This window comes from Lingula anatina, chromosome 7 (genome assembly GCF_051362555.1).
Source record: "Lingula anatina isolate TDL-2025a chromosome 7, LinAna3.0, whole genome shotgun sequence".
In the NCBI taxonomy this organism is placed as follows: Eukaryota; Metazoa; Brachiopoda; class Lingulata; order Lingulida; family Lingulidae; genus Lingula; species Lingula anatina.
In genome coordinates, this window is record NC_141773.1 from 11,011,441 (window position 1) to 11,036,927 (window position 25,487).

Consider the following 25,487-nt stretch of genomic DNA (forward strand, 5'->3'; position numbering starts at 1 on the left):
ACGCTGCATGCCTCGGCCCTTTGTCAATTGTTGTCCTTTCAATAGCTCTCGTCAATGAGCAAGAAACAATTAACTGAAGATCTTATCTGGAAGCATGACGTACCTGTCTTTTCCTTTGTCCCCGATGACAATAATAGTGCTTATAGACATACAAATTTTGCTATTAAGCAGACTTGCCCTCGCTGACTGATTCATCACGCCCGTAACTGGGGAGGGGGGGGGGGGGTTAAAAAAAGGTCTATTCTGGATGAAACCAAAAATCGACAGTGGGTAGAATACGTCGTAAACACCTTCATATAGACCATATATCGCGTTTGCTAGCAATAAAAAGTTTGGGAAGAATAAGCAATTTATTTTCAAGTTCGATTGAAATATATATGCAGATGGGGAAACGTTCTTGAAGTCAACACCGCAAGATCTTACATTTACTACAATCAACCGAAAGATCAGCGGGATCGACCGCCCAGACTTCTTGGCGCCAAATACCACGCGCTGTCAAAATCTGACGAACACGTGTTGCTGTTCACCTACATGGATAACTGATTTGTCAACAATAAAAATGACGTCTTCCTTAACTCCATGGGAGCTTCATAGAGAGTTCCACTGGGTATTTACGTTACCTGTGAGTCACTTTCTATTTCCCCAGATGCATGAAGTGTTGATAATATTCAGCGTAATCCACGACGAACTCCATTCCTGTGACCCCCTCCCCCAAAATGGGACCGTCTTCATTAACATGTGGTTTGCGCTATGCTGGAGCAGACCAGATAAAACCAGACTCTCATTTCTGCATGTGCTCATTTCTCACGTCAAATTATAAATGCACCTGTTTTGTGAAAATTATGGCAAGTAAATGCTTTTTTTACGTTCGGGTTGTATCAGTGGGGTTTTCAATATGCACCGTGGTTTGTGCACAGCGAGAGTATATAAGTGAGAAAATCGGAAGAATGCCAGCAAAATACTGTATGTCTATCGGCACAGGTACGCTTCGTATTTTGCCTTTTCTCAATATAATTTTATATGACATGCTTTTTAAAAAATAAAATACTTAATAGTAATTTGAAGTTATTACTGATTTCCGTTTGAGTACCAGTTGGTATTCTTTGATACGGGTGATTGAATTTTCTTCGGAAGTACGTACGTCTACGCCTCGACGCTGAGCAAGCCTTGCGGGTTGAAAACAACTGATCTCAGACTGGTAAAAAATTTCAATTCGGTTGACTTCAGTTGTCATATTAAAATTCAAATAGGGCGTACGTAGATCACATAACTAGTTTAAGCCCACTTAAGCTACCGGTTTCAAATAGAAGCGACCGGCCTTTGTTTACAACACCTGTCTCCGGGGAAATACTCGTCCCACTTGTGAAGCGCATCATGAAAGTGATCGTAGGTGAGGGAAATATATAATTAAAAATTATAATTGTCGTCTTTTTTAATGTTAAGTAATGTTAGCACATATTGTACACAGCAAAATAAGATATCATGAGGATAAAACATGCCTGAAACACATGTTAGGCGAAAATTGCGGCTTATCTTGCGTAACACTTCCGGTAAAATGCAATACTTCCGGAAAGATGGACGTTTTGGCAGATGCCCCTAACAATCCGACGATATCAAAGGTTTCCATTTGCTGTATTTTAATCAATTCGACCAAACTGACATTTCCATGAAATTAATTAATTAATCTTGGTCGAATTGTTTGGCATATTACCGTATGCAGGGATGGAACAATATATCCGTGAAAGGGGTTTAGATCTTGGGAAAAGTAAATATAGGGAGCAAATAGATCATCGTAGTGATCGCAGGAAAAAATACAACTGTGTTTGGTTGTAGTATCTCGTGGCAAGGAGTACAAAAAGTATGTTCAATAATACAAATACCATTGAACTGTACGCTCACACCGTGGCGTGCACGTAGTACGGCCTTTGAGGTGTGACTGCTGCACTTGTTGGCCCCCTCCTTACGAACATGCAAGTATGTCGTGCACACTCACATATACAAGACAACGAATTGAAGTCTCCCACCTATTATCCTGTGACCTAACTTAACCTACTTAAACAGATCATACCAAATATGGCAAAAGGATTTTATTACAAGTAATATCTGTGTTAATTGATGAAATGTTTTAGTGTCATTCATGACATTGCATATAGGTCAGTATAACATGGAAGAGCCAAATAAAACTGGGAGTCAAATGTTTAACACTTCAATTTATTGTTAATATTTAATTTTGCTTATCTAGGTGTGATAATGATATTACATTAACCTATGGTCAGTCACATGAACCTTGACCACTGCACCAACTGACCCCTGTGTCTTCAAGTTACAGTCTGTTTCACTGAAGATAATGACCTGTGGCGGCTCATCATCAATCATATTCAACAGAGCAGAGATTCCATTTCACGCTGATCTGATTATGACAGGAGACAAAGGCGACAGGTCTATTGATTGAAAGATTGACAGGACAGAGGGTGGGGAGGGGGGGGGTGACTTCCGACAGAGATCAAACAGTAATCAGACAACTGTGTCTGATGTGCTTGATATACTCATCAAGTAAGGTTAGCCTAAGATGACTAGAAATGCGTCATTATACTTGAAGCACATTGTATGCGTCTTTTTGTGTGTGAATTCAAGCTGATGCACATTAACTGTGCTGCAATGATTTTTGGCCTCAAACACAACTTCTCATGAAATTGTACATAAAGAAGGGCCAAGGACAAAATGGGGTTCAGTGAAAACGTCTACCCACATGTGATATTTTACATAAGAAGACTAACTGCAGTCAATACTAGCATGCTCTAGTAAGAGACCAAACTTTGTTCTCTGACTGGTGGTTTTATTATCTTAATCATAAATGGTACGAATGGTTGATGGATATTACTCCATCCAATAAAAGGAGTGCCTAGAGAGGGATTGGAATATTGCGTACTTCAAATTGAATTGAATAATTAATTTGTCATAAATGTGAGGTCATTTGGTAAAAATTTCTGGTACAGATGCCCCAGTTAGGCCGGAGTGCTGCATTGTGACAGTGAGAAGAAATAGTGGCAGCCCTAGCCTAAGTAGAATTGGTTTTAAAGCTCAGTTTAAAGTTTGATTATTCATCAATAGACAGCCCTTTTGTTGGCTGGAGATTCTAGAGTCTGTTGGTGTATTAGAAAAGGGTCTGAAAGATTTTTTTAAGATGTTGGGAAGATTTTTTGTCATGCCCAGTACACTGCCTTCAGTTTTAATTTTTGATGAGTGAACATGGTTTTGGCTAATGTAGCATACATGTCAGATACACCATTGCCCTAGGGAAGACTTCACATCATGGGAGGATCATTTAAGACCTCTCTTATTTAAACACTCTAAACAATGAAAGCACTTAGCTGGCTCTTAACCTGTTCATAATGCACATGCCCTATTAGCTGCTCCTGCCTTGTCAAAAAGGCTTAACACCTTGAAGAAATAATTTTTTGGTCTTGGAACTTGATGATAAACAGATTCGTTGCATAATGCATTGATCAAGGTTGGATGTAAAGAAAGTAGTGAGATATTTTTTCCTGCCTTACACTGTCTAATAACACTCTGTGTTACTTTTCTCATATTCTTTCAATAGAATTGATATTATCCAATGCAGATCTCTGCAGCAATAACTCATCTTTGGAGCACCTGACGTATGCATCATCATCAGTCACATACATACTAACAGTCTTGAACCCAGCTGTGCAAAACTTTGAAATTATTGCTTCAAGACACCAATGAACATGTCTTTGAAGGAAATTTGATCTTATTAATGGTATATAGGTAATATTTATATACCGTGAGTAATTACCATAAACACTTTCTAAGGCAATTTCTAGAGCACTTTAGTGCATGACTCCATCACAATTGTAGGCTCTGTATTTTACATGATTTTTAATATGCGTGGCTCACATAAAAATTGGGTGTTTGTTACTGAAAAATCAATTTCTCAGCAACTCTTTCAAATACACTACTATACAAATTGTTATTTTAAATGTCTTCTTTCTTACCTTTGAGGGTCACTAGTTGTTTCACTCATGGACACTTATAAATTAAAAAGAGCATCACAGGGCTTAATGTGTTGCATATAGGCCCTACTCATGGATTCATAGCTTATACAACAACATGTGGACCAATGATTAGTTATTATCCATGTCTCAGGGATTTCTTCTAGATACACACTGGCCCCATATATGTATTTTGTATTGCTGTCCAAGAGGTTTACTATTGAAAATGTGATGTATGTCATGGGTTTGAAAACAAGTATCCTTTAGAATTCCCAAATAATGTTGGAGACTGTATGCTACTTCATTATAAATGAACGTTTACCTGCTGAATGACTCAGTACACACTAAGGCTGTTTTTGTGCCACAGTGGCTTCCTAGTCAATACGCAAAGTCAACAGAACTTCCCGCCAAAATACATTGATTAAATATTTAACATGCGTGTGAGTAAGCAGGGATTTACGCATTTGTGTAAGGTCATGCAGGCAGCGAGTGCACGTGGACTGCTATCTGATGGCTTGCCCAGGCAAGGAAAAAATTGTGAAAAGATTTCCAGAAGAGGCGGTTGTTTAGAAAATGTCCTTGCGTGGCAGGACACCTTCTCTGGATTTGTTTGTAAAATGGACATTTGAGTGACCGACTGAGATAATTTTTGTGGACATAGAGAGATACAGTTTTGATTTCAAGGTCTTGAAGTGAAAGGTGCTTTTGATCAGCGATAGGAGATGGATGTCAAGGACATGGAAAGAAAAAGTTCCACATTTGGATGTGTAGCTAACATTTTTGATAAGATTTTACTTTCATGTTGGCTTTAACAACAAGATAACATAGGGCATTAAAGGTAAAAGCAGGACCAAGGTTATCCCTGCCTGATAAACCCAACAGGTGCTTGTGAAGCCAGAAGTCTTGTGGACAGTGAGTTGATGACAGATGCACATCTAGTTTACTGTTAGTCAAGGTTGACTTTCTCCGATGCACTCATAGTTATACACATGCACCTATTAGTGATACAAGCTTGGCTGTAACTCCAGTGACAGCAGCCATCCCTTTTTTACCAGACATGGGTCATTTTTAGCACTGACCATTGCAACAGGTGCTCCTGGGGACAGTTATCTTCTTCCTTTTTAGACATCAAACTCTGAAATTTTAACTATCCAGCTGTAGCTTTGGATCTACTTACCAAATGTGGGATTGTAAAATTTAGATAGACTGGGACTTTTATAGTAGCCAAGTGGACCACCAATTAGCTAGGACAGTACTGCTACCAGAGAAAAGCCAGGCATATGTCGGAGACTTGTTAGACTTTGGTAGAAATACCTGATGTTCTGTGGCATGTAAGGCAATGGATCATATAGGCACTGTGACACTATGAGACGCATCATACTTGGTGCAGTGATTATCGTAGGAAGGAAATAAAAACTAAGAATAACTGGATAAAAACTGTTATCAGAAAGCACTGAGGACAGATAGCAAAGTGAAAAATATTGATACAGACTTGCTTGGCTTGTACATAGAATGGAAGCCAGAGGTTGACAATGGGACCTATAGCCAATGACCACATACTGCCCAGTGGACAGTCCAGGGAGGGATTGACCACCAGGAGACTGGTTGATTTTTCTGTAGGTGATATTGTGTTGGATCTGTGTGTGTGTGTGTGTGTGTGTGTGTGTGTGTGTGTGTAAGACACCTATTTGTTTGTCATTAAATTGGCAGAAGACCCAACTTGCATGATTTTATACCAGCATCAATGACTGCAATGTTTATAATAGGAAATAATAAAAGAGATATTGGGTGTGATTTTTATCTAAAATGGCAGTTGTCCAGCCCAGTTGTCAGAAATGCAGTGAATACCAGAATAGGTTTTTGTTTCCAAAAAAAATGGGGGATTCAAAAGTGATAGACAGGACAAAGTAAGCTGTGTATGGCTAATGAGATTGAACTGAGTTTTTAGTTTTGAATGCAGGGGTTTTGTTAAGTTGAATAAGAATATGTCTAGTAGTCTTAAGAAAATAATAGAATGTGTCTGTGTTGAATATGACTTTAGTGAATGAATGATGTGTTGAATCCACTGGGATTGAGAGAGAGAGAGGTGTTGGTTGATGTCAGGCTTATGACTGACAATGTACAGTATGTTATGGACCAAGGCTTTCTGTTGCTGTGTATGTAGTTTGGTTTTGAATGGATGTGATTCTTTTGTAGGGTAAACACATGATTTCATTTAAGAGATTGGTATTGGAATGATTTTTTTCCTTATAATATTTTTTTTAAAAGAATTTGAACATAATTATTATTAATGCCAGACCTGGAAATTATATTATGAAATGAATATGAAAGCAAAAGCAACTTACTCTTTTCAGGTGTATTATGCAAAGAAAAAACGAAGGGCTCAACAGGCTCAAGGTGACGACACAAGTCACAAAAAAGAGCGTCGTCTCTACAACGATGGTTACGATGACGACAACCATGACTATATCGTCAAACCTGGGGAGAAGTGGATGGACAGATATGAAATTGACTCACTTATAGGGAAAGGTTCATTTGGTCAGGTAAGAGTTTATTTATTTATTTATTTATTTATTTATTTATTTATGTCTTATCAATGAAAGCAATGGTTTTGCTGCCTTGTTTTAACACCTTTTTATCGAAGATGCAGTCAGCAGACGTGATTCTCTGAAACGTCCAAAGCTTCAGTAGAAAATAATTATTATTTGAACAAATAATGAATAATATTATGTAACAGAAATGTTTTGGTGGTTGCTAAAACAGTTCTTTTGTATTATCAACTCTATCCAAACACCATTCAAATCTTATCAGTGATTTTCACAAACAATTTCATAATCCAGAAGAAGTTTATGTATATGATAAAAGAACTTATGCTCTGTGGTATAGATTTTGTAATTAATAATAAATATTTGGGATCTCTTTTAAGTGGGTTTGCCTCATTTACCCTAACAGGAACCTAGTTAGTTGATTAGGCAATATGAATGTCTGTAGGCAGTTCTAGGTATGTGATTGAAAGGACAAAAGCCTCTTTCACAAGATATGTTGATGGCATTCCGTGGATTAATATTCAAGATTAACACAACCACTTATTTGTTGAGTTTAGTAACTTATGTTTCTTGCTAACAATGGTCTTAATCCCGCCTTGTTTTTCTCTCCAAAGAAAACATGAGTTTATTCATTGAGGAGATTGTTGAAAAATTTGGTTCACTAGATTAATGTGGTCAGAAATGATCTGCGAATTTCAAGTCAGTCTTATCAGCATAATGAACCCCCTTTGTCTGTATCATTCTCATTCTGCATGTATCCATACTGTTCAAAATTTACTCTGATCATGGGATTAAATCCCAGGGCTGTGGTAATTATAGAATTCAGAAAATTAAATCAAGATGAACCAAGTGTTCATTTGCTACTTGTAAACTGTTGTGTTTTTGTACTGAACGCTTGATTTGATACAAAAATACAATGATGTAAGCTCTCCCAGTCAGAGGGCAGTAGCCAGCAGGTACACTAAGAATGTCTAGACTTTTATCTAACTTGTCGTAAAATTGTGTGGTTCACAAAATAAACATGCCACTTTGGTGCATTTGTTGATGCTGCAGAAATTGGCGGGAAATTGAGCTTGGGGTGTGGAGGGGGAGTCGCCCCAGTAACCAGAGCAAGAAACAAAAATGATTTACTAGTGTGTACCATGTCCCCAGGCAGTTACTTATTTTGATGATTATAAAGCAGAATTTGAATTGTACATATTCTGTTAATAACTCATATTTAGCTAAAAAAAATTTATCCTAAAAAAAATTCAAGATGAATGTCACTTTTCAAACCACGCATTCAATCTATTGAATATTTAAAAGTTTGGCTTTATGCCTCACAGACAAATGTCTCGCCAGTGTGTGGGGGAAAACAGGTATAACCACACAGTCTGAGAGTCACTTCAATGCTCTATTCATCCGTGGCAGACTTTCTTTGTCTGTCCCCTCAAAACATAAATAGAAAATATTTGCTAAATGATGTCATTTGAGTATTTTAGTACAGGTTGAAAAATGAATTGTGTGATTATTGTAGGACTCATGCCCCCCCCCTCCCCCCCCCATATCCCTCTCTCTCTCTCTCTCTCTCTCTCTCTCTCTCTCTCTCTCTCTCTCTCTCTGACAGTCTCTGTGTGTGTTGTCATCAGTAGTAATTAATTCTACTTGCCATTACAGGTAGTGAAAGCCTTTGACCACTCAGAACAGGAGTATTGTGCAATCAAAATAATCAAGAACAAAAAGCCATTTCTCAACCAAGCACAGATAGAGGTACGATTGCTGGAACTTATGAACAAACATGATGCTGAGAGCAAGTATTATATAGGTGAGTGCCATTTTGCCAGACTTTCTTAGTTAAAGCAATAATAACTCTTCATTTCGGCCAAAAAATGAATTTTCCTGGACTAAACAACAATTTTCCCATACTTACCAATGGTTAATGAATCCATTTTTACATTCAAAGTTAGTCCCTGTTTTTTTTCTAAAAAGTTTGGTTTTTTGTTAAAATCTCTTAAGAGATTTTAACAGAGTATAGACATCAATGGAGGTCATGTGGTCTAAAGACAAGTTCAAATATCAGAATAAAAGCTATAACTGCTGTTTTTGTGGTAAAACAGAATATATTATATTTCTATGAGTTATTCACAAGGTTTTTATTGTGAAATATAGGTCTCATACGAAGAGTTATTATCCCTTTAATCAGTCTTTTCTTTTCACACTGGGGCCTTTTTTTTTTTAGGCCTCAGGATATTATCATTTTTGAATGAAACAAATTAAAAGCCAGCCCCATAAGGTGAATGCAGTTTTACAACCAAAATAAGATTATTTATTAGACAGGGTTTCTGTTGACCAAAAATTTGCCAAAGTCTCATCGCCAGGCCAGATAGCGGAGATATCCCTTGCTGTCTGTGAAATCGTAATCTGTTAGGGTTATGGTTAATAATTGGCCTTCTTTTTACACTAAAGCATCCCAGATCTGATCTCATGTTAAATTCGATGTTAATCAATTTCATGATTTTTTTTCTCTTCTCTTCCAGTCAAGCTCAAGAGGCATTTCATGTACAAGAACCACTTGTGTCTAGTGTTTGAGCTCTTATCGTACAACCTTTATGACTTGTTACGGAACACAAACTTTAGAGGCGTTTCATTAAATCTTACAAGGAAGTTCGCTCAACAATTGTGCACGGCACAGTTATTTTTAGCCACCCCTGAGCTCAATATTATTCACTGCGACCTTAAACCAGAGAACATTCTACTGTGCAATCCTAAGCGTAGTGCAATCAAGATAGTGGACTTTGGAAGCTCCTGTCAGCTTGGACAAAGGGTGAGTTATTTTATGTCAAGGCTTAATTTTACTTATAATTTGGCTTCTTTTGATTGTCATTCACAGACCAACAGCAGATGTTATTTTTCAACCTTTTTGATGAGAAAATATTTAGGTGAATTTGCGTTCAATGTTTCATTGATGTCAGTTCCTAAGTTATACTTATAGTCATCTCATTGTTTCTCTTCCCCTAAATTCAGATCTACCAATACATACAGAGTCGGTTCTACAGATCTCCAGAAGTTCTTCTAGGCATCCCATATGACCTTGCAATCGACATGTGGTCGTTAGGGTGCATTCTGGTGGAGATGCACACGGGAGAGCCTCTATTTGCAGGCTCCAATGAGGTAAGAAATGAGAAAGTTACTCGAGAGGTAATTTTTGTATGTCCTATTCTGTTCTCCGTTTTTGTGTAATCCATCATATTGTGTACTCCTGGTGAACAACCTATGCATCATCAAACTGGCAAATCTGCTCTCAAAATTTTCAAATCGTGGCTTTGTTCTAGTAGTTGTCATTGAATATTGAATGCTGCTGTCAGAATCTGCAGAAAGTGGTACCACAACAGCAATTCTGATGGATGACGTCAAATGTAGATTTGCCTTGCCTCACCTAGCTTTATTTATTTGCAAACATACATAACTGCAGGTAGATGGTTCATCAGGCCGAAGTGGGGTAGGTTTTAACACATTTGCTGAACTTTGTCTCTTAGGTCTAGAAAATGAACCAAACTTTGAGGTACTAAACTAACTAAATTTGTATCTCCCCAGTATGACCAAATGATGAAGATTGTGGAAGTATTAGGCATGCCACCACCACATATATTGGATCAGGCTCCAAAGTCACGGAAATACTTTGAAAAATTGCCAGATGGAAACTACGTCTGTAAGAAATCCAAGGATGGAAAGAAGGTGAGAGGATAAATAAAGCAAAATAGTGTTGGACTATGGTTGTTCAAGGACTTATTTGGCTTCAAAAAATTTACTCTGATTTAATCACATAAATGCAATATGTTTGACAGTAGGATTACTTTTCCCCTCAGCATTATTTAATAGGAAAAAAAACAACATTGTCTACAATGTGCAAAAGCTGAGCATTGTAAAAAGCCATAGAAATCATAAAAAAAATTTTTCTTATGTCATGTGTACCCATTCACCCTAAATCTTAGCCAAGGCTTTTATATGTAAAAGAAAATATTGGTCATTCTTTCCTTCCACTAATGAATTAACACACATAACACATTAACATGGAGCTTGTTGAGTTGCTTTTCTGACTTAGCCATTTTCCTTTTAGTACAAATCTCCGGGTTCAAGAAAACTACATGACGTGATTGGAGCAGAAAATGGTGGACCTGGGGGACGCAGGGCAGGGGAGCAAGGTCACACGCTCTCTGACTACCTTAAGTTCAAAGACCTAATTCTGAGGATGCTGGACTTCGATGCCAAGACCCGGATCACACCCTACTACGCTTTACAGCACAACTTCTTTAAACGGACGACAGACGAGAGCACAAACACGTCCAACAGTACCTCGACCAGTCCTGCGATCGAACAGGTGGTGTCTAGCCCTAGAGGTGAGAATTGTCTCTTATAACCTTATAATGGTTAATAGTAAACAAATATTAACACAAAATGAGGAGGGAAAAGTGGTGCAATTAGATTATTAATCTAGTAATGAATCTAGTCATGAATAACTTCAAGTGAAATATTTAGGTTATTCAATACATATATGTCAAACATGTCCTGAACCACCCATTCTGTGTTGTTTTCCAGCCACCCCTGGGTCATCCAGCGGTCGTGCTCGCTCCGACCCCACCCACCAACACAACAGCCATCGGCACACCCACTCTCACTCCGTGCACCACAGTCACGGTGCCCAGTACATGACCAGTGCCAACCCTCCCAGTGGTGCCACCACCACTTCTGCAATGGACTGTGAGTCCCCCTCTGCTCAACAAGCCCGCTATCTGGCCCAGCAACAACAACAGCAAGTGATGTTCCAGCAACAACAACAGAAGATGTGGCCGGCAGGCGACCTGTCCGCCTCCTCGTCGTCATCATCGTCACGACATGGCGGAGGTGGCAGCAGCTCAGGCTCGCACGGCCACCATATGCATCATCATCCTGGCCACCAGGGTGCGCCACCACAGATGATGTCACAGGATTTACACCAGCAGCCCCGCGTGTCTTCCCCACTGATGAAAGTAGACTTTAACGCTATTAACTCCACTACGGAGTTGAATGCACTCGGCGGTGGTGGGCCGCAGCAGTTTATTGGATTAGACACAGCAGCCCAAGGGGGCACTACCGGTATGAACATGCAGATTCCTGCAGCGGGATTCAATCCTGCATATAGCTATAACCATCAGACTCTGTTCTCAGGGCCAGGTTTCCCATTCACGCTAGCAACAACGTCGAGTACAGGGAACACAGAAGCTGTGCCCCATAATGCACGGACTGTAGGTGGCAGTGGCGAGGACTCTCCTATGGTTGGAGTCTGTGTTCAACAATCCCCTGTGGCCAGCCATTAATGATTGTGAGGGAATTAGGTAATGTGCTATTTAACCCTGAAGCCGAGCGAGCCGAGAGAAAAGAAAAGGGAGGGAAGTTGCCGTTCTCCTTCGAATGTTTTGACAAAGAAAGGTTTTAAACTTTAGAAGCCTAGGACAGAGGTGTTTGACCATGCAGATAAGGGTTCCTGTAGTGGAGGGACTGAACTGACTGATGACAGATAAGTGTATCTCTGGTGCCCCCTCCTGGCTGTGAAGGTTAGTCACATGAGCTGTGAAGGAAAGAATATAGGCCTGCGTGCAAGAGTGTCCAAGCCTAAAGCTAGATACTTCCCTGCTCCTAAATAGACCCTGGTGCACACTGTGGCACAGTGAATCTGGATTGGGTTACAAAACAGAAAGAAAAAAGGACCCCTGATTATTGCCTACGCAAAGATATTCAGCCACTGCCTGCCAGAGGACAATAAAACGTAGATGGCGTGGCTGGTCAAGACATGACTTACTCAATTATTTGGACAATGTGAGATAAACGGTGATGCCAGGGTTATGTGAATGCTACAATCTGTTGCACCAGAGGAAACAGGTGGACTCTTGTTCAAGATGGAAAGTAGAGCAAAGACCAGGCTACACAAGGGCTATCCAAGAGGCATGACTGAATGATGTGAAAGGAAGTTTGATTTCAATCATAAATGGTTGATGTTGCCACGTTCTGAAAGAACTTCACTTGAAAATATCTCTGCCAAGAGGCAACATTAAGAAAACTGCACATAAACAATTTGATGATTTTACAAGTCGTGGGGACATGCAAAAAGGAAATGGCAGATGATAGACATGGATATGATGTTTTCAAAGTCTAATTCGTCAAGCCAGAAAAGAAAATAAATTATGTGTGGGTCGAGCAAACATCCTCTGCATAGAAAAAGAGATGACTTGAATGGAAGCTAGTCAGTCTTCAGGAAATATTGAGACGATGCAATGTTCTAATTATCTGTACATAAATGTACATAACATTAAGTAACGCTTGAAGTAAGTATCCCCCCATAGTTGCACCATGGTTGCAGTGGTAGAATGTGACATGACATGAGGTTGAATACAAAGTGTTGTGCTACTTAGTGGAATATGAGGGGCGTTCCCCTCCTGTGAACTGTCTATCCCCCAGGTATAGTATCTTCCAGAATGGTGGATCGTTTGTCTTGCTGTACATGGTTGGAACAAAATGAATGAAAAGTTGGCAGAAGCCAGTAAAGTAATAATCTGAACTTGGCTGGATGATTTCATCATTATCATCATGGTGAGTTAGTTTGGGAAGATAGAATATGCTTGTGAGATTTTTCTTGATATTATTGTTCCTATTATTGTAAATGCAGTATTCTTTAAGAGGAAAACCTCTATTACCAAGACGAAGATGAGAGTGATTCCCCCCCCCCCCCCTGCAATTTTAGAATTGGGAATTTTAGGTATGTGTTTGTACAGGCCCCCAGTCATGTGGGAGGTTCAAATCTGATTGTCACATATTCATGCTGTTTATTTATTGAAATAATTATACTACATTAAAATGTGGTAGAGGCAGGAATGATACAAAGTGTGAGTTCTAAGCAGTTTGGCAAATATCTTCAAAGATTGGTCACTGGCCTATTTGGTTTTATTTGTTTCCCATCAATTTCTTTAAACGTAAAAAGGGATTGATAAGGTTTTCATTAGTTGCTTTCTTAATTCAAGACAATGTCTTGCAGGGATTTTACACAATTCTAAATACCAGCTTCCTTTTGACTTTTAACGACAAGTTACAGATGCTCATTGAGGCACTTTCATGTTTTAATAAGGAAAAAATGTACAAAGTTTTAATCTGGCTGTTCCATGATTAGTTGGATGTGTTGGGTGTGAACTCTGTGTTAAGTGTCTTAAGATTCTCAACCCAGTTGCGCTTAAGTGTGACTCATTGTGTCAAAGGTCACTTGGACCTAGGTCATGACCTTTGAGACAACCTGAATAAAAGATCCGACTACCCTAGGAGAGTACTTTTGCATACGAGGAATTCATTCTTACCTGTTTTCTATGTATCTTGATATAGACTGCTAGGGCCTGGTAGGAAGATGCTATTTATGTAGTATTTTAGACTGTTCTTGTAGATTTAACTGTTTCACTGTAAAATTATTTTTATTTTAACATAAATGCAGAAAACTACAGTCACTATCCAAGCTGGATTGGGTTGAAAGATAAACTTTTGAGTCTTCAGCCAAGTATACTTTTAGAGGGTTTATATGGGTGGTATATTCTGAAACTTGAATAGTTCCAAGTGGAAAAAAAAGGCAAAATTATTTGGGAAATATCTATCCGAAAATTCTCTCCAAATGTGATGGAGAAGATTTACTCTCTTATTCCTTAATCTCAACATCATGAAAAGGAAACCGGCCAGCTCTGATTATTCTGTGCTGTTTGTTTTCTAGCAATTTTTAAACCTGAAATTTTTATTAGGAAGATTTCAATTTTATATGCATGAACTTGGATTTTCATTTTAATCGACTACAAAAGTACAATGATTATTATTGCCTGTAATAATTTTAATGGTTTTAATTAAAACTGTTAGTGTTAACTATTATGTCAAACAGGTCATTTGCAACAGCTTAAAAATCCAAATTTATAGCAACCTATTATATACAATTTAGATGCATTTTCATTTTAAAAAATATATTGCACTTTTACCAAAACAGATGTAGAAAATTTGCACTTTTTAAAAAGAAACATTGCACCGCCTGAACTTAAATATTATCATTTTAATGGAGGTAAATACAGATTATTTGCAATCTTTTAAGAATATATGGTAAAAGCATCCTTACTTTGTTTAATAACATGCTTCAGTTCTGTTTACACTATTAGACTTTGCCAGGTCATGATAGATAAGTAAGCATTGCAAGCGTTTGAAGGACATGTATATGATAGCCAGTAATTTCAAAGTAAATGTAGAAAGTATATACCAAAAAGGAAGCCAGAAATGTATTATTTGGAAAGGGTCATACAGTGCAAATTAATTCTATGATCTCTTTGGGTTTGATGCAATTAATGTCATAGCGGGTACTGTTCAGTCTGAAACGTAGGATATCTTACCAACTCTTTATCCCTTTGACTTCATCATAATGTATTGTATATATTCTGAATCGTTTGAAAGAAAAGAAGCAGAGTTGTGCATATTCAGGTTGTTTTAGTGCAATAATCAGGATCTCTGACAATAGGTCATGTTGACCCAGTTTTTGATGTTCCTGACTTCATTTTCCTTTGTACTTTCATGAAGTTAATATCTTTATTTAAAGTGTAACTGGATGGGTAAAAACAAAAGGAAGTAAGGAATCTCGGCAGGTTTAGAAAAATTTATATTATCGTTGGCCTGGCAAAGTCAGTATAGTACTGATGCATCTTTTTTTTTTTTTCGTCTACATTTTGGAGAATTTAATTCTGGTTTTGATGACCCAATTTCAAACTGTGTACATTACAAGAAATGAACATTACATTATTGGAAACCGGTTTTGTATAAAACATGGAACGTGTCTCAGTATTGTGAATCTGCTCACGCTATATTAATTGTAGATATGTAAATGCTTGCCTCTGCCTTGTGTATTATTAGTTAATCATGAAAAATATGGAGGGTGGCTTCTGTTGGAGACAATAAAATTACCAACATGTATTAGCCAAGCTCACTTGTTTGTTGTATTGTTTGCATTTTTCTTTTTCTTTTTCTACTACCAGTTTTATTCTGAGACTTCCTTGGTCTGTAGTGCACCCCCCCCCCCCCCACCCCCCATCCCCAAATCCCTGTCCAATGCCTTGCAACCATATTTCAAATAAATATAAAGAACAGACTTATCAACTGTTACTTATATTGAACTTGTACGGCATGTCCACAAACTTATGTGCATGTATAACAAAGATACAAGGAATAGCAGTGCGCAGAAAAAAATGAAGTGACAGTGGTTAATATCAGCATAAACGCAAACCAATTCAACAAGTCAGCAGCATGGTAATGGTATACCTGGGTTACTTGACAACAACAGACAATTGAAAAGGTGACAGAAATAAAGAGAAAAATAGAATTTGCAAGATCATTTGAAAGCTAAGCTAAAGTTATAAATATAAGAGAAATTGATTGAACATTTAAATAAAAACTCGAAATGTTTGAAACGGATATATAGAAGGATGCTAAAATATCATGGACTAAACACTAAAATAATGAGAAATTGCTAAAATTTCTAAACAACAGATATCATTATTGAACACCATCAAGAAAAGGAAATGAAAGGGATAACAACTGTTCATATGAGATTTGTATTTCACAATAAAAACATTGAAAACAACTATAATAGAAATAAAATAAATCCCATGTTACCACCAAAACAGCAGTTATCTCAATTACTGTGGAATCTGCTCTTGCCACCAGGCCTTCAATCATGGATTACAGGCTTTTTAGAAAAAAAAAATATGAATGTTGGGATTGATTTATTAACCATTGCTAAGTATGGGGAAATCGTCCCTAACCCAGGAAAATCCGTTATTTTTTTATTTATTTATTTTTTATTTTTTACCAAAACGAACGCTTTTATCTCTTTAGCTTATTTTGGTCACACCATAAAAAATAATTTGCTGCGGTTGCTATTGGAAGCAAAGTTAAATGGGGAAAGAAGACCAAGGACAACATGGATGGAAAAAATGAAATGAACAATGAAAATATAGTGAAAGTAAATGAATGGCACAAGACCAAAAGGGATGGCACCCAATGGCAATGGTGATGATGAGCCTACTGCATAGGTCCTAACTATCGCATGTTTTTTAAAACGTAGTGCAGTGCCGAAAAATTACATGGAATAAATTCTTTATGTTCCATTTCACTAAATAATCAGTAGCGATCAATTTGTCGTAATATTAATCAGTACGTACACAGAGAGAAAGTTTCAATTTACTCTCTATGCCCAGAGGTCGGCAGCCATTGCTGACACAAGCCCAGTGTGTTAGGTGTGACGCCTGGCAGCCGCTCACTGTGTTTCGACGCAATCAAAAACACTGCCTGTCCATATGGAAGGTGGCAATCACTGAATGTCTACTCGCCCATCTAATCCATCTCTTAATCGTCATAAAATAAATCTAAAATACTATCATTCTTTACAGCTTTTTTTCACTAACAGAGTAGGCTTATATTTTTAGGACAATAGAATATGCTTTTTGTATTGTAACTCAGCCTGAGCAGCAGATACAAGGAATTGACGAAATAGCATATAAAGACAAATAAAGAGAAAAAGGAAATGTGAGGGAAATAAAACCAAACAAACAAACAAATAATAATAAATAAATAAATAAATAAATAAATAAATAAATAAATAAAAATAAAAAAATAAAAAAGAATTTACAAAATTCATTTGTTCCCCTTTGTTTTATAAATTAGATCTAACTGACAAACAACAAAGGCGAGATGTTTCCGGTGGCGGCCGCTCATCCCGACTGTGACGCTGCCTTACAGCGCATTCAGAACAAATAAACATCATAATGATATGTTTTGTTATTATTTTCTTTATGTAATGCATAACACAAGAGGAAAGGAGGGGCGTGTAACATTTGACAAAATTAACTAATTCTGGGTGGCAATGAAAAGAGATTGATATTAAAACCGTAAAAGGGAGTTTTGATACTGAGAAATAACGCAATTATTCACTTACCTCGGTCCCTCAGCCATGTGTATTCACAGAGTCCACTTCTTCTGGGTCGCTGTTGACTGTATACAAAATATTTATAAATCAGTAAATAGCAAAGTTTCTTCTATGATTCCTATATTCATGTATATCCAAGAGACGGTCATGCTCGGGCGACTGCTTGAAATGAATATTTAGGTCCATCTGAACAAAAATCCTAAGAACTTTAGTAAATTAATTGACGTTTTGGTCGCTACCAAATCCAGACAAGAAAAATTCTGTGGAATGGTAGACTGCTTCGCATGACTCAGAAATGAATGAAGCAATATAACCTTTCAAGTCACTCTCTCATCAAATAATGAGTCATGGCTACTTCTGGAGTACGTTGATATAAAATTCCCCTATTTTTCGTCTGCTGTATCTTCATTATCGTTTTTTTAAACGCCATATAGTTTCATAACTGCAAATACTTCAAATATGAAACACTCGATTGTTTTTATGATAAATGCAAGCGTTGATAAATTCACAGTTGTTCAAACCGGGTTTACCCGCAAAACGGATTTTCATCGGAAAAAATTTTCCTACTCACGAATCAATGCTGGTCCCATCTCTGCACTTGGATTCGATGCTTTATTCAATTTCAATTTTAAATTAATGATATAGTTCTAAATGAATGGTCATTCATGCCTGGCCATGTCTTCCTGCATGCACAATTCAAAAGGCTCAATAGTCGTCAGGTACTTTAATTCATGGGGTTTGAACATTTTAAAGGTATAATTTGGAAAAGATATGTAGCTTTGCTTGATACGTTGATATAAAAAAACAAGAAATAACGCTGACGTGTGAACATTTTCAAAAACAACCACGTACTGACAATGAAAACATTGTTGTATTCCTAGCAGCTAAACCATAAAAACCATGCACGACAAGTATTCCTCATGCACGTGTAGGAAAGGCGGCCTTAAAAAACTACACGGCCAAGTGAAGATAAATTCTAGTATATGTATCCAGTTACAGAAGCTTTACACTAAACTTGATACATAGTCATAGATTCTATATACAAAGGGACGTCTGTGTTGCGTTGAAAAATCTGAGAGGTGCCTTTACTCAGTTAGCATTTACAGAAAACACTTTGATTGAACACTTTGATTTTCGCCATCGATACAATAAATTAGTTTATAAGAGTTTACAAGCATCTATAATCGTTAATCTAAAATCAAACCTCTAAAATTTTAATTCCTAAATTTTATTTATTTATTTAAATTTTAAACAAATTCCTAGTGTGTTTTGAAATAATCAGTTTGGTTAATTTTGGCAATACTCGTTAAATCGTTTCGTTACATCCATGTTCTGGGTTCTTCAAAGACTGCCTCAAAGATGATGCTTGACAGAAAAGTTTCATCTTAGTTATAATTACGTGCAAAGCTTTCAGGTACCATTTATGATAATACAAGAAAGCAGTAACACCGAAAAAGTCCAATCTAAACATTTATTAACGCCGCGATTTTCCAGAACCAAAACGTTTGAGGAAAACATTCCCTTTTTAAATACACGGATGTCTCTGTACCTCTCTCTCTTTCTTTGGTCAGGAGATATTTTCTTTAACACTGTTCTTTAAACAAAGTAGTTGAGTAACGGTAATGATAAAAAAGTGACGCATCAATAAAACAACTTCAAGACATGAAACATGACAAGTATGGCAAGCACGGCGCTGGACTGGACTTGTACCCCCTTACTAGCCACCGGCGTCGTGGACGGAGCGGAAGTGGTGGACCTGGCGAGTATCGCAGGGATGGTGTCTAACCACAGGTTAATACGCCGTGGTATGACGTCAGTTTTATTGACGATGACGTCACCGATGTCTAGATACTCTTCCCTCGTATATGAATACTGTGGCCATGGACTTGGTACAGTATCAGGAGTGTTAGGGTTTCTGGAATGTTACAAATATTAAAAAGCATAATGTAAAATGGCACTGTAATTACATGTATATGATCATTTTTTTCCGGACTAGAATTGCTTATTTTACTTATTCTTATACAAAATATTAATACGATTCAGACATTAAATCTTGACACATTGTGCTGATTTCCAAATGTCCTCCTTCCAAGAAGTGTTGAAAGATGTACAGCAGTAATACACATTAGTACCAAATCTGTACACATATCTAAATGTCGTCAAAGTTTACGTATTCAAACTTACCCAGTTTTTGCAAAGTTTGCATAGTAGGTCATAAAAGCTCTGGAAACGTTCTTTTCTAATTCGGTGAAGGTGACGTTCAATAGAGAAGCACTAGCAGGTCCTAACATGAAGGCGAGCTCGTCTCCGTGGTTAACCCCCTTAAACCAGGCTGGCACGGGCAGGAGATGCGGGAATGACGGCTCCTTGGTGAAGTAGTATAGATAGGTGGAGCCACCTGACGCCATAAGATGACTTCTGAGGAATCCAACTGTTGGCACAGAAAACATGGTATCAGTATACAGGTTGACCATTAAGCGTCCAGTTTCTGCCATGTTTGCATTAGCATCGTAATAAACTTCTCTTAGTTTCTCTGCTATTTCATCTCTGTGGTAGGCGGAAGTCTGGGCAGCAAAATAAGGAATGAAAGAATCCCTCATGTAAGTTGGAGGCACACCTAGAGTGATGTTGATAGGGCTGAAAGGGAGGTTAACTCCGCCATCAGAGTCCGTGAATCCACCCATGTAGTCTAGGGACAGAAAATGTGTCAACGCAGTTGAGCTGGGATCCTGCAGCATTTCCTCCACACTACGAGGAAACATGTCGCCATCGACAACAGGGGCAAAAAGAGATGCCAACCGCCCTGGAAACAATGACTGATCTGACGCTCTAAGCAGGGCGGTTGCGTTGGCTGCACGAAGACAGTCCACCAACGATGCTGCAGCGTTACATCCAAGATGCTGTCCAATCTTTGTAGCGACGTCAGGTCCGTCCTTCACCCAGGCCCAATCGCTTAGAGCGGTGCCACTCATGGATATAAAGCGTTGGAAAAGACCCCTGGAGGCTACCGTCATTGCGAGTTGTGAAACGCTACCGCCACCTGCCGATTCCCCGAAAATAGTCACACTGGAAATGATCATTTGGATACACACAATAAGTCGACTCAATTTAGTCATAAAATTTCGATCGATTTTTTTATAATGTCACTTATAAAAACTGACTCATATTTCACGTAAAGATACATAATATTGCAGTGTACTAAACGGCCCATTGACTACAGTTTGCTCTTTCTTACTCTTTTGTACTCTTTCTTATCTGGGATAATTTCCGACTGTTTCGATGAGGATTCATGTTTATTCACCGTATAGATCTTAAGGAAAATAGAAGTATATATATTGATGCATCTTTGAAGATCTACATTATAGTTGTAAAATACAATCCGAGCTTTCGGTCCCTGGGCCTTTTTCGGGGATTATGAACAAAAAGTCATAAGACTTTTTACAACTATAATGTAGATCTTCAAAGATGCATCAATATATATATACTTCAACTGTTTCGAAGAACGTATCCACTATGCGACGATGACCATTGATTTACATTAGCTCAATGCGTGTCTCACCTATCTGACAGTGATTAAGCCAGTGAGTTAAGCACTTACTTATTAGGGTCACCGCCAAAATTTCTTATGTTGTCTTGCACCCATTTGAGTCCCTCTATTTGATCCCAGAGTCCAGCGTTGCCAGGAGCGTCGACGTTACCAGTGGTCAAGAATCCAAATGGACCCACGCGGTAGTTGACTGATACCACGATGACGTCATTCTGTGCCGCTAATGACATGGGTAATATTTTGGAATGTTTAATACAATTTAACGTTTCTGTTACACATGCAGTCCGAAAGCTATACTAATTTAAGTGTTCTATTAGTGTAATTCTGTTTCACGTCGCTCATTGTTTTTAACTTACAAAAAAAGGTGCACAACATTTTCCGTAAGCTATAATAAGAGTGACGTAATCAAAATATCTCATAACATGACGTACCAAATTCATTAAAGATGTAAAGACTGGTGCCTCCTGTGGTGTAGGCCCCGCCATATATCCAGACCATTACCGCCTTCCTGTTGGTGCTGCTCACAGCCCCGGGGACGAACACATTCAGGGTTAGACAGTCTTCAGACGGCTGGAGTTAAAGAAAGGAATTAATGAATGAATAGTTAACGGTGCTGTCTATTCATGGCACGTTTAAAATGGTTAACTAATTAAACTTTTTGACGAAAAAGAGTCATCATCATCATCATCATCATCATCATTAGTTAACACTATCCCTCAATCAGACATACGCTCACAAACGTTGTGATTGCGTGGCATTTTCCTGTATACCGGTAATTCTATCAAGATTCCGAAGGATCCACTCCCTTAATTAAATCAGACATAGTTTGCAGTAGACGTATTGTCCAGGAACGCGCAAATTTAACCAAAGTTGGCTAACGGACTACAAACAAAGACACCGCGTGAATTAGTTAAAGTGCTTATGTACATAAGCAAATGCCTCTGTCATACTCCCCCTCCCCTCCCATGTGCGATTTGGCAATTTTAGGACAAAAAGTATCTGATGTTAAAACTGCGGGTACGTTCAACAAATGACGTATCATCGCATTAACTTCGCCGGCCAATTTTCAAACTTATATTTTGGACACCACCCGGAGAAAAGGCTAGCAGAGGCAGACCAGGATTAATCGGCTAAAATAATATCACTTTGGATTGAAGTCTCAAATTATTTCTGCTCTCTACTTAAGTTCAGCTGAGGGATAACATAAATCATGTACAAATTATCACCGGTGTCATGTACCAGAAAGTCCCCCATAACAGAGAGCCCGCTTCCCATTCATTTGTACAGGTGAGCCTCGCCGCAGAATTTGACCCACTTAGGTCAAACCAGGGAATTATACCGATATAATTCCCTGGTCAAACTAACCCTAAGCATTATAACTATAAGGAGGGCAGACTTTCTGTCACACGGAACCTCAGTTTCGTTACACCGGTCACAGAAAAGTGCACAGAATTAACCAGAGACGCTGTGTATCTGTGAATATCTAGTGACGTCCAATCTTTGGCACTGGTAGAGGATAAGTCACTCCCTGCTCTATGCCAAACAAACCCAACCTCCTCACAAAAATGAACTAGGGCCATAGAAGACGTTTCATACTTCTCGTGTTTACCATGCTAAGGTAAACTTGTCCTCATTAGCTGCATAACGTTAAACCGGTTTTGTCGCATCAGCCCTGATTAAGACGCGGAAGAGAACCCCGCAGCCTCAGCCTACTATTACCTTATTTCACAAGAATAGACACACGATCAAGTGCTCTAATAGTTGTTTAAATTTGCTTAACAATGCAAATATAGGTCTTATTCATACATTTGCCCAAGGTTTTGAACTAACTTGAATTAAGGGTTGGCGAATGTTCTACTCGCTGGCGCTTTTATCACTTTGTGATTTAGTTGCATCGTGGTATTGCTTAGTTCAGTCAATACACACCTAGCTTTGAAAAAATTAAATATTTTTATTACTTTGAGGCAGCATCTGTCCATGTGTAGTGAATCTTTCTAACTGGTGCACTGTGGAGACCTCAAATCATTATAGTTATTTATGAAAAGAAAAATACTTTATCTAAGAAAACAGTATTTTTTTTTTACATTTTTATATGGGCGACAAAAATTGGAACTACAAATACAGCTTTTGAATGATTTTCAAGAGAATGATGATGAAGATAAGCAGCCTGCATTCTTGTGAGAAATCCCTGAGAGGGGGTCACCTGATCCGCCCTTCTATAAAGTCTAACACGTTTTATATGTCTTTAAGATCAGTATGTGTGCTATCGGCGTCACCACGCTCACTTTAAATGTGCCTTTATCTCGTTATTGATGATCTTGCGTAATGCGTTATACGGACACTTCACCTTATTATCATAATGTCCGTTGTGACGAGAATGGAAGTTCGCTAGGAACCGTAGTCCCTTTCCCATTACTTTTGTAATCAGGTGACATTCGTCCCATATTCTAACCCCAATACCCCAACTAACCCTAACCTGTACTTATAATATGGGACCCCGGACTTCCAATCCTAGGACCACTATTCCTGTAGCACCGGCATGAATGTTTTCTGATATCAATCGATATCTACATTCATTGTCTAAATTCTTTGATACTACAATTCCTTCCAACAGTGGGAGCAAAAATAATGTCATAAAAGCGCAGTGTCGATTATTAGTAGAATTCCCCTTTTGGCTTCCTGCCAACACATTTGTCACATGAAAAGATGGCAAAATATTTATTTACACTGTCAATAATAGCGCAGTTTAGCTTTGAATAAAAGTAGACTATTTCCTGTACAAACGTAACTAGAACGTCTTCATTTTCATTAAATAAGATCATACTTCTGGCGCGACTTAATCTTTTTTAATCCAGTTATAGAGCGACAGATCTCAAACTTAAAGATGCATACAAAGTCAATTTTTTGTCACAAAAACCAACCAAATGCCAGCATATAGTTTCAAGTAGTATAACTAAGATAATTACCAAAAGGCTGGTCAGTTTAATTCAGGGGCTTCCTTTGAACACGAGATTTCGACCAATCATGTAATACTAATAAGTACATATTACCAATAAAAACATAGATATAATGTGAAGCAGTCACCGTAAAGGGAGTGGTACCCGGCTACGCTGACAAAATTTACCCTGTATTTCCTTTGCTGTCTTTAAGGCGGGTCTTAGCATTCATTGTTTACTTGTACATAAATAATTCAGGCCTATACACCATGCACTTTGATCGTTAAAAGGGTGATTCAAGTCTTCTGTTTTGACAAGAGTGAAATGAAAACATCAATGTAGCTGACGCTATAAATCTATCCACTGATGTAGGTTTATGACCAAAAAGGTAAAACATCCGAAATTTTAAGGTAAAATATCATACTAACATTTTAAGGAAGTTCTAAAACTTTCCAAAAAAAAAAAAAAAAAAAAAAAAAAAAAAAAAAAAAAAAAAAACAGCAGACATGCTCTCTCTCTCTCTCTCTTTTGTTACTACCTGGTCGCCATAAGGACTTGGGTCAGTGGCAGTCTGCATACACGCTGCACCGAAAGCGGTAGTCTGCTTAACCCCAGTCCAGTTAGAGGGCGGCTGTGGTTTCATAAACCTCAGAGCTCCTACAGGTGGTTCAGCAAAAGGAATCCCTAAGAACAGATTCACAGACTGTCCCTCTACTGTCGTCCCAAATCCTTGTATTACACCGTTTTTCGTGGTAACTTGAGGTTGGGCCGCCACGCCAGACATGACAGATAATGTCAGGAGTGCTTTGACAGTCCCAACCAATGTTGACGCCATGCTGTTACGCTTCTTCAAACCTGCCAGCCAAACAACTCAACCTAGGAAGTGAATGATTAACCTGTCAGAGATTACACGGTAAACCGCGCAGTGGCGACATGATTACTCATCTCCTCCTAGAAGCCTCGTCATCGACAGTCAGTCACGGCTATTTAGCAACAAGAATGTGCACGAGCCACGCCCGGTTGTCGCAGTGGAGAAAATTGCTCAACAAACGCAATTCGACGTACCGTTAGAAGATTATATGACTGTGACTGAAAATCTCCCAAAGAAAATTGTCATTTTGTCCAAAATAGTATAATTTTAATGAGCTTTAGCTAAGTAACCCAGCAGAGTGATATTATATATGATGTATTATGAAACATTCTCTAAACATAAGCAGTGAAATCTTTTGCAGCACTTGCTGTAAACTGTCAGATTCTCGTCAAATTATGACTCACAGATACATTGAATTTATGTAGTGTTTTGTTATAAATATTTCCCAATAACATCACGTCAAGTTCGAAATCTTCACTACTTTATGCTAAATGACCGTGGGTATTAGGTCACGAAATACTACCTTTCAAAATATTTGTACACTTGACAAGATCTCGCTACAGTAGTTTTTA

At 38.2% G+C, this 25,487-nt stretch overlaps 2 protein-coding genes across 5 annotated transcripts in view; one reads left to right on the forward strand and one right to left on the reverse strand.

Moving 5' to 3' along the window:
- Positions 1 to 15,558, forward strand: part of LOC106172602 (dual specificity tyrosine-phosphorylation-regulated kinase 1A) — a 47,686-nt gene extending 32,128 nt beyond the window's left edge. For 2 of the 3 annotated variants that reach the window (XM_013553384.2, XM_087016507.1), the window contains exons 3-9: positions 6,368 to 6,556; positions 8,216 to 8,363; positions 9,076 to 9,362; positions 9,563 to 9,709; positions 10,133 to 10,273; positions 10,656 to 10,935; positions 11,135 to 15,558. In XM_013553384.2, the coding sequence (XP_013408838.1) occupies positions 6,368 to 6,556; positions 8,216 to 8,363; positions 9,076 to 9,362; positions 9,563 to 9,709; positions 10,133 to 10,273; positions 10,656 to 10,935; positions 11,135 to 11,892 (1,950 nt within the window). In that variant the 3' untranslated portion in view covers positions 11,893 to 15,558. Of the gene's footprint in view, positions 1 to 5,445; positions 5,630 to 6,367; positions 6,557 to 8,215; positions 8,364 to 9,075; positions 9,363 to 9,562; positions 9,710 to 10,132; positions 10,274 to 10,655; positions 10,936 to 11,134 lie in introns of those variants that run through there. The other variant, XM_087016508.1, reaches the window with a different exon arrangement.
- A 3,460-nt stretch (positions 15,559 to 19,018) lies between these two features.
- Positions 19,019 to 25,009, reverse strand: LOC106172601 (liver carboxylesterase 1-like). Of its 2 annotated transcripts, none has more exons than XM_087017124.1 (5): positions 24,583 to 25,009; positions 21,540 to 21,678; positions 21,160 to 21,328; positions 19,746 to 20,627; positions 19,019 to 19,476 (listed from the first exon to the last, which is right to left on the reverse strand). In XM_087017124.1, the coding sequence occupies exons 1-5, from the start codon at positions 24,877 to 24,879 to the stop codon at positions 19,203 to 19,205; spliced, it is 1,761 nt and encodes a 586-aa protein (XP_086873250.1). In that variant the 5' UTR covers positions 24,880 to 25,009; the 3' UTR covers positions 19,019 to 19,202. The 2 variants fall into 2 exon arrangements, with proteins under 2 accessions (XP_086873250.1, XP_086873251.1); XM_087017125.1 differs by lacking the exon at positions 24,583 to 25,009 and adding an exon at positions 22,566 to 22,697.
- Between the last annotated feature and the right edge of the window lie 478 nt (positions 25,010 to 25,487).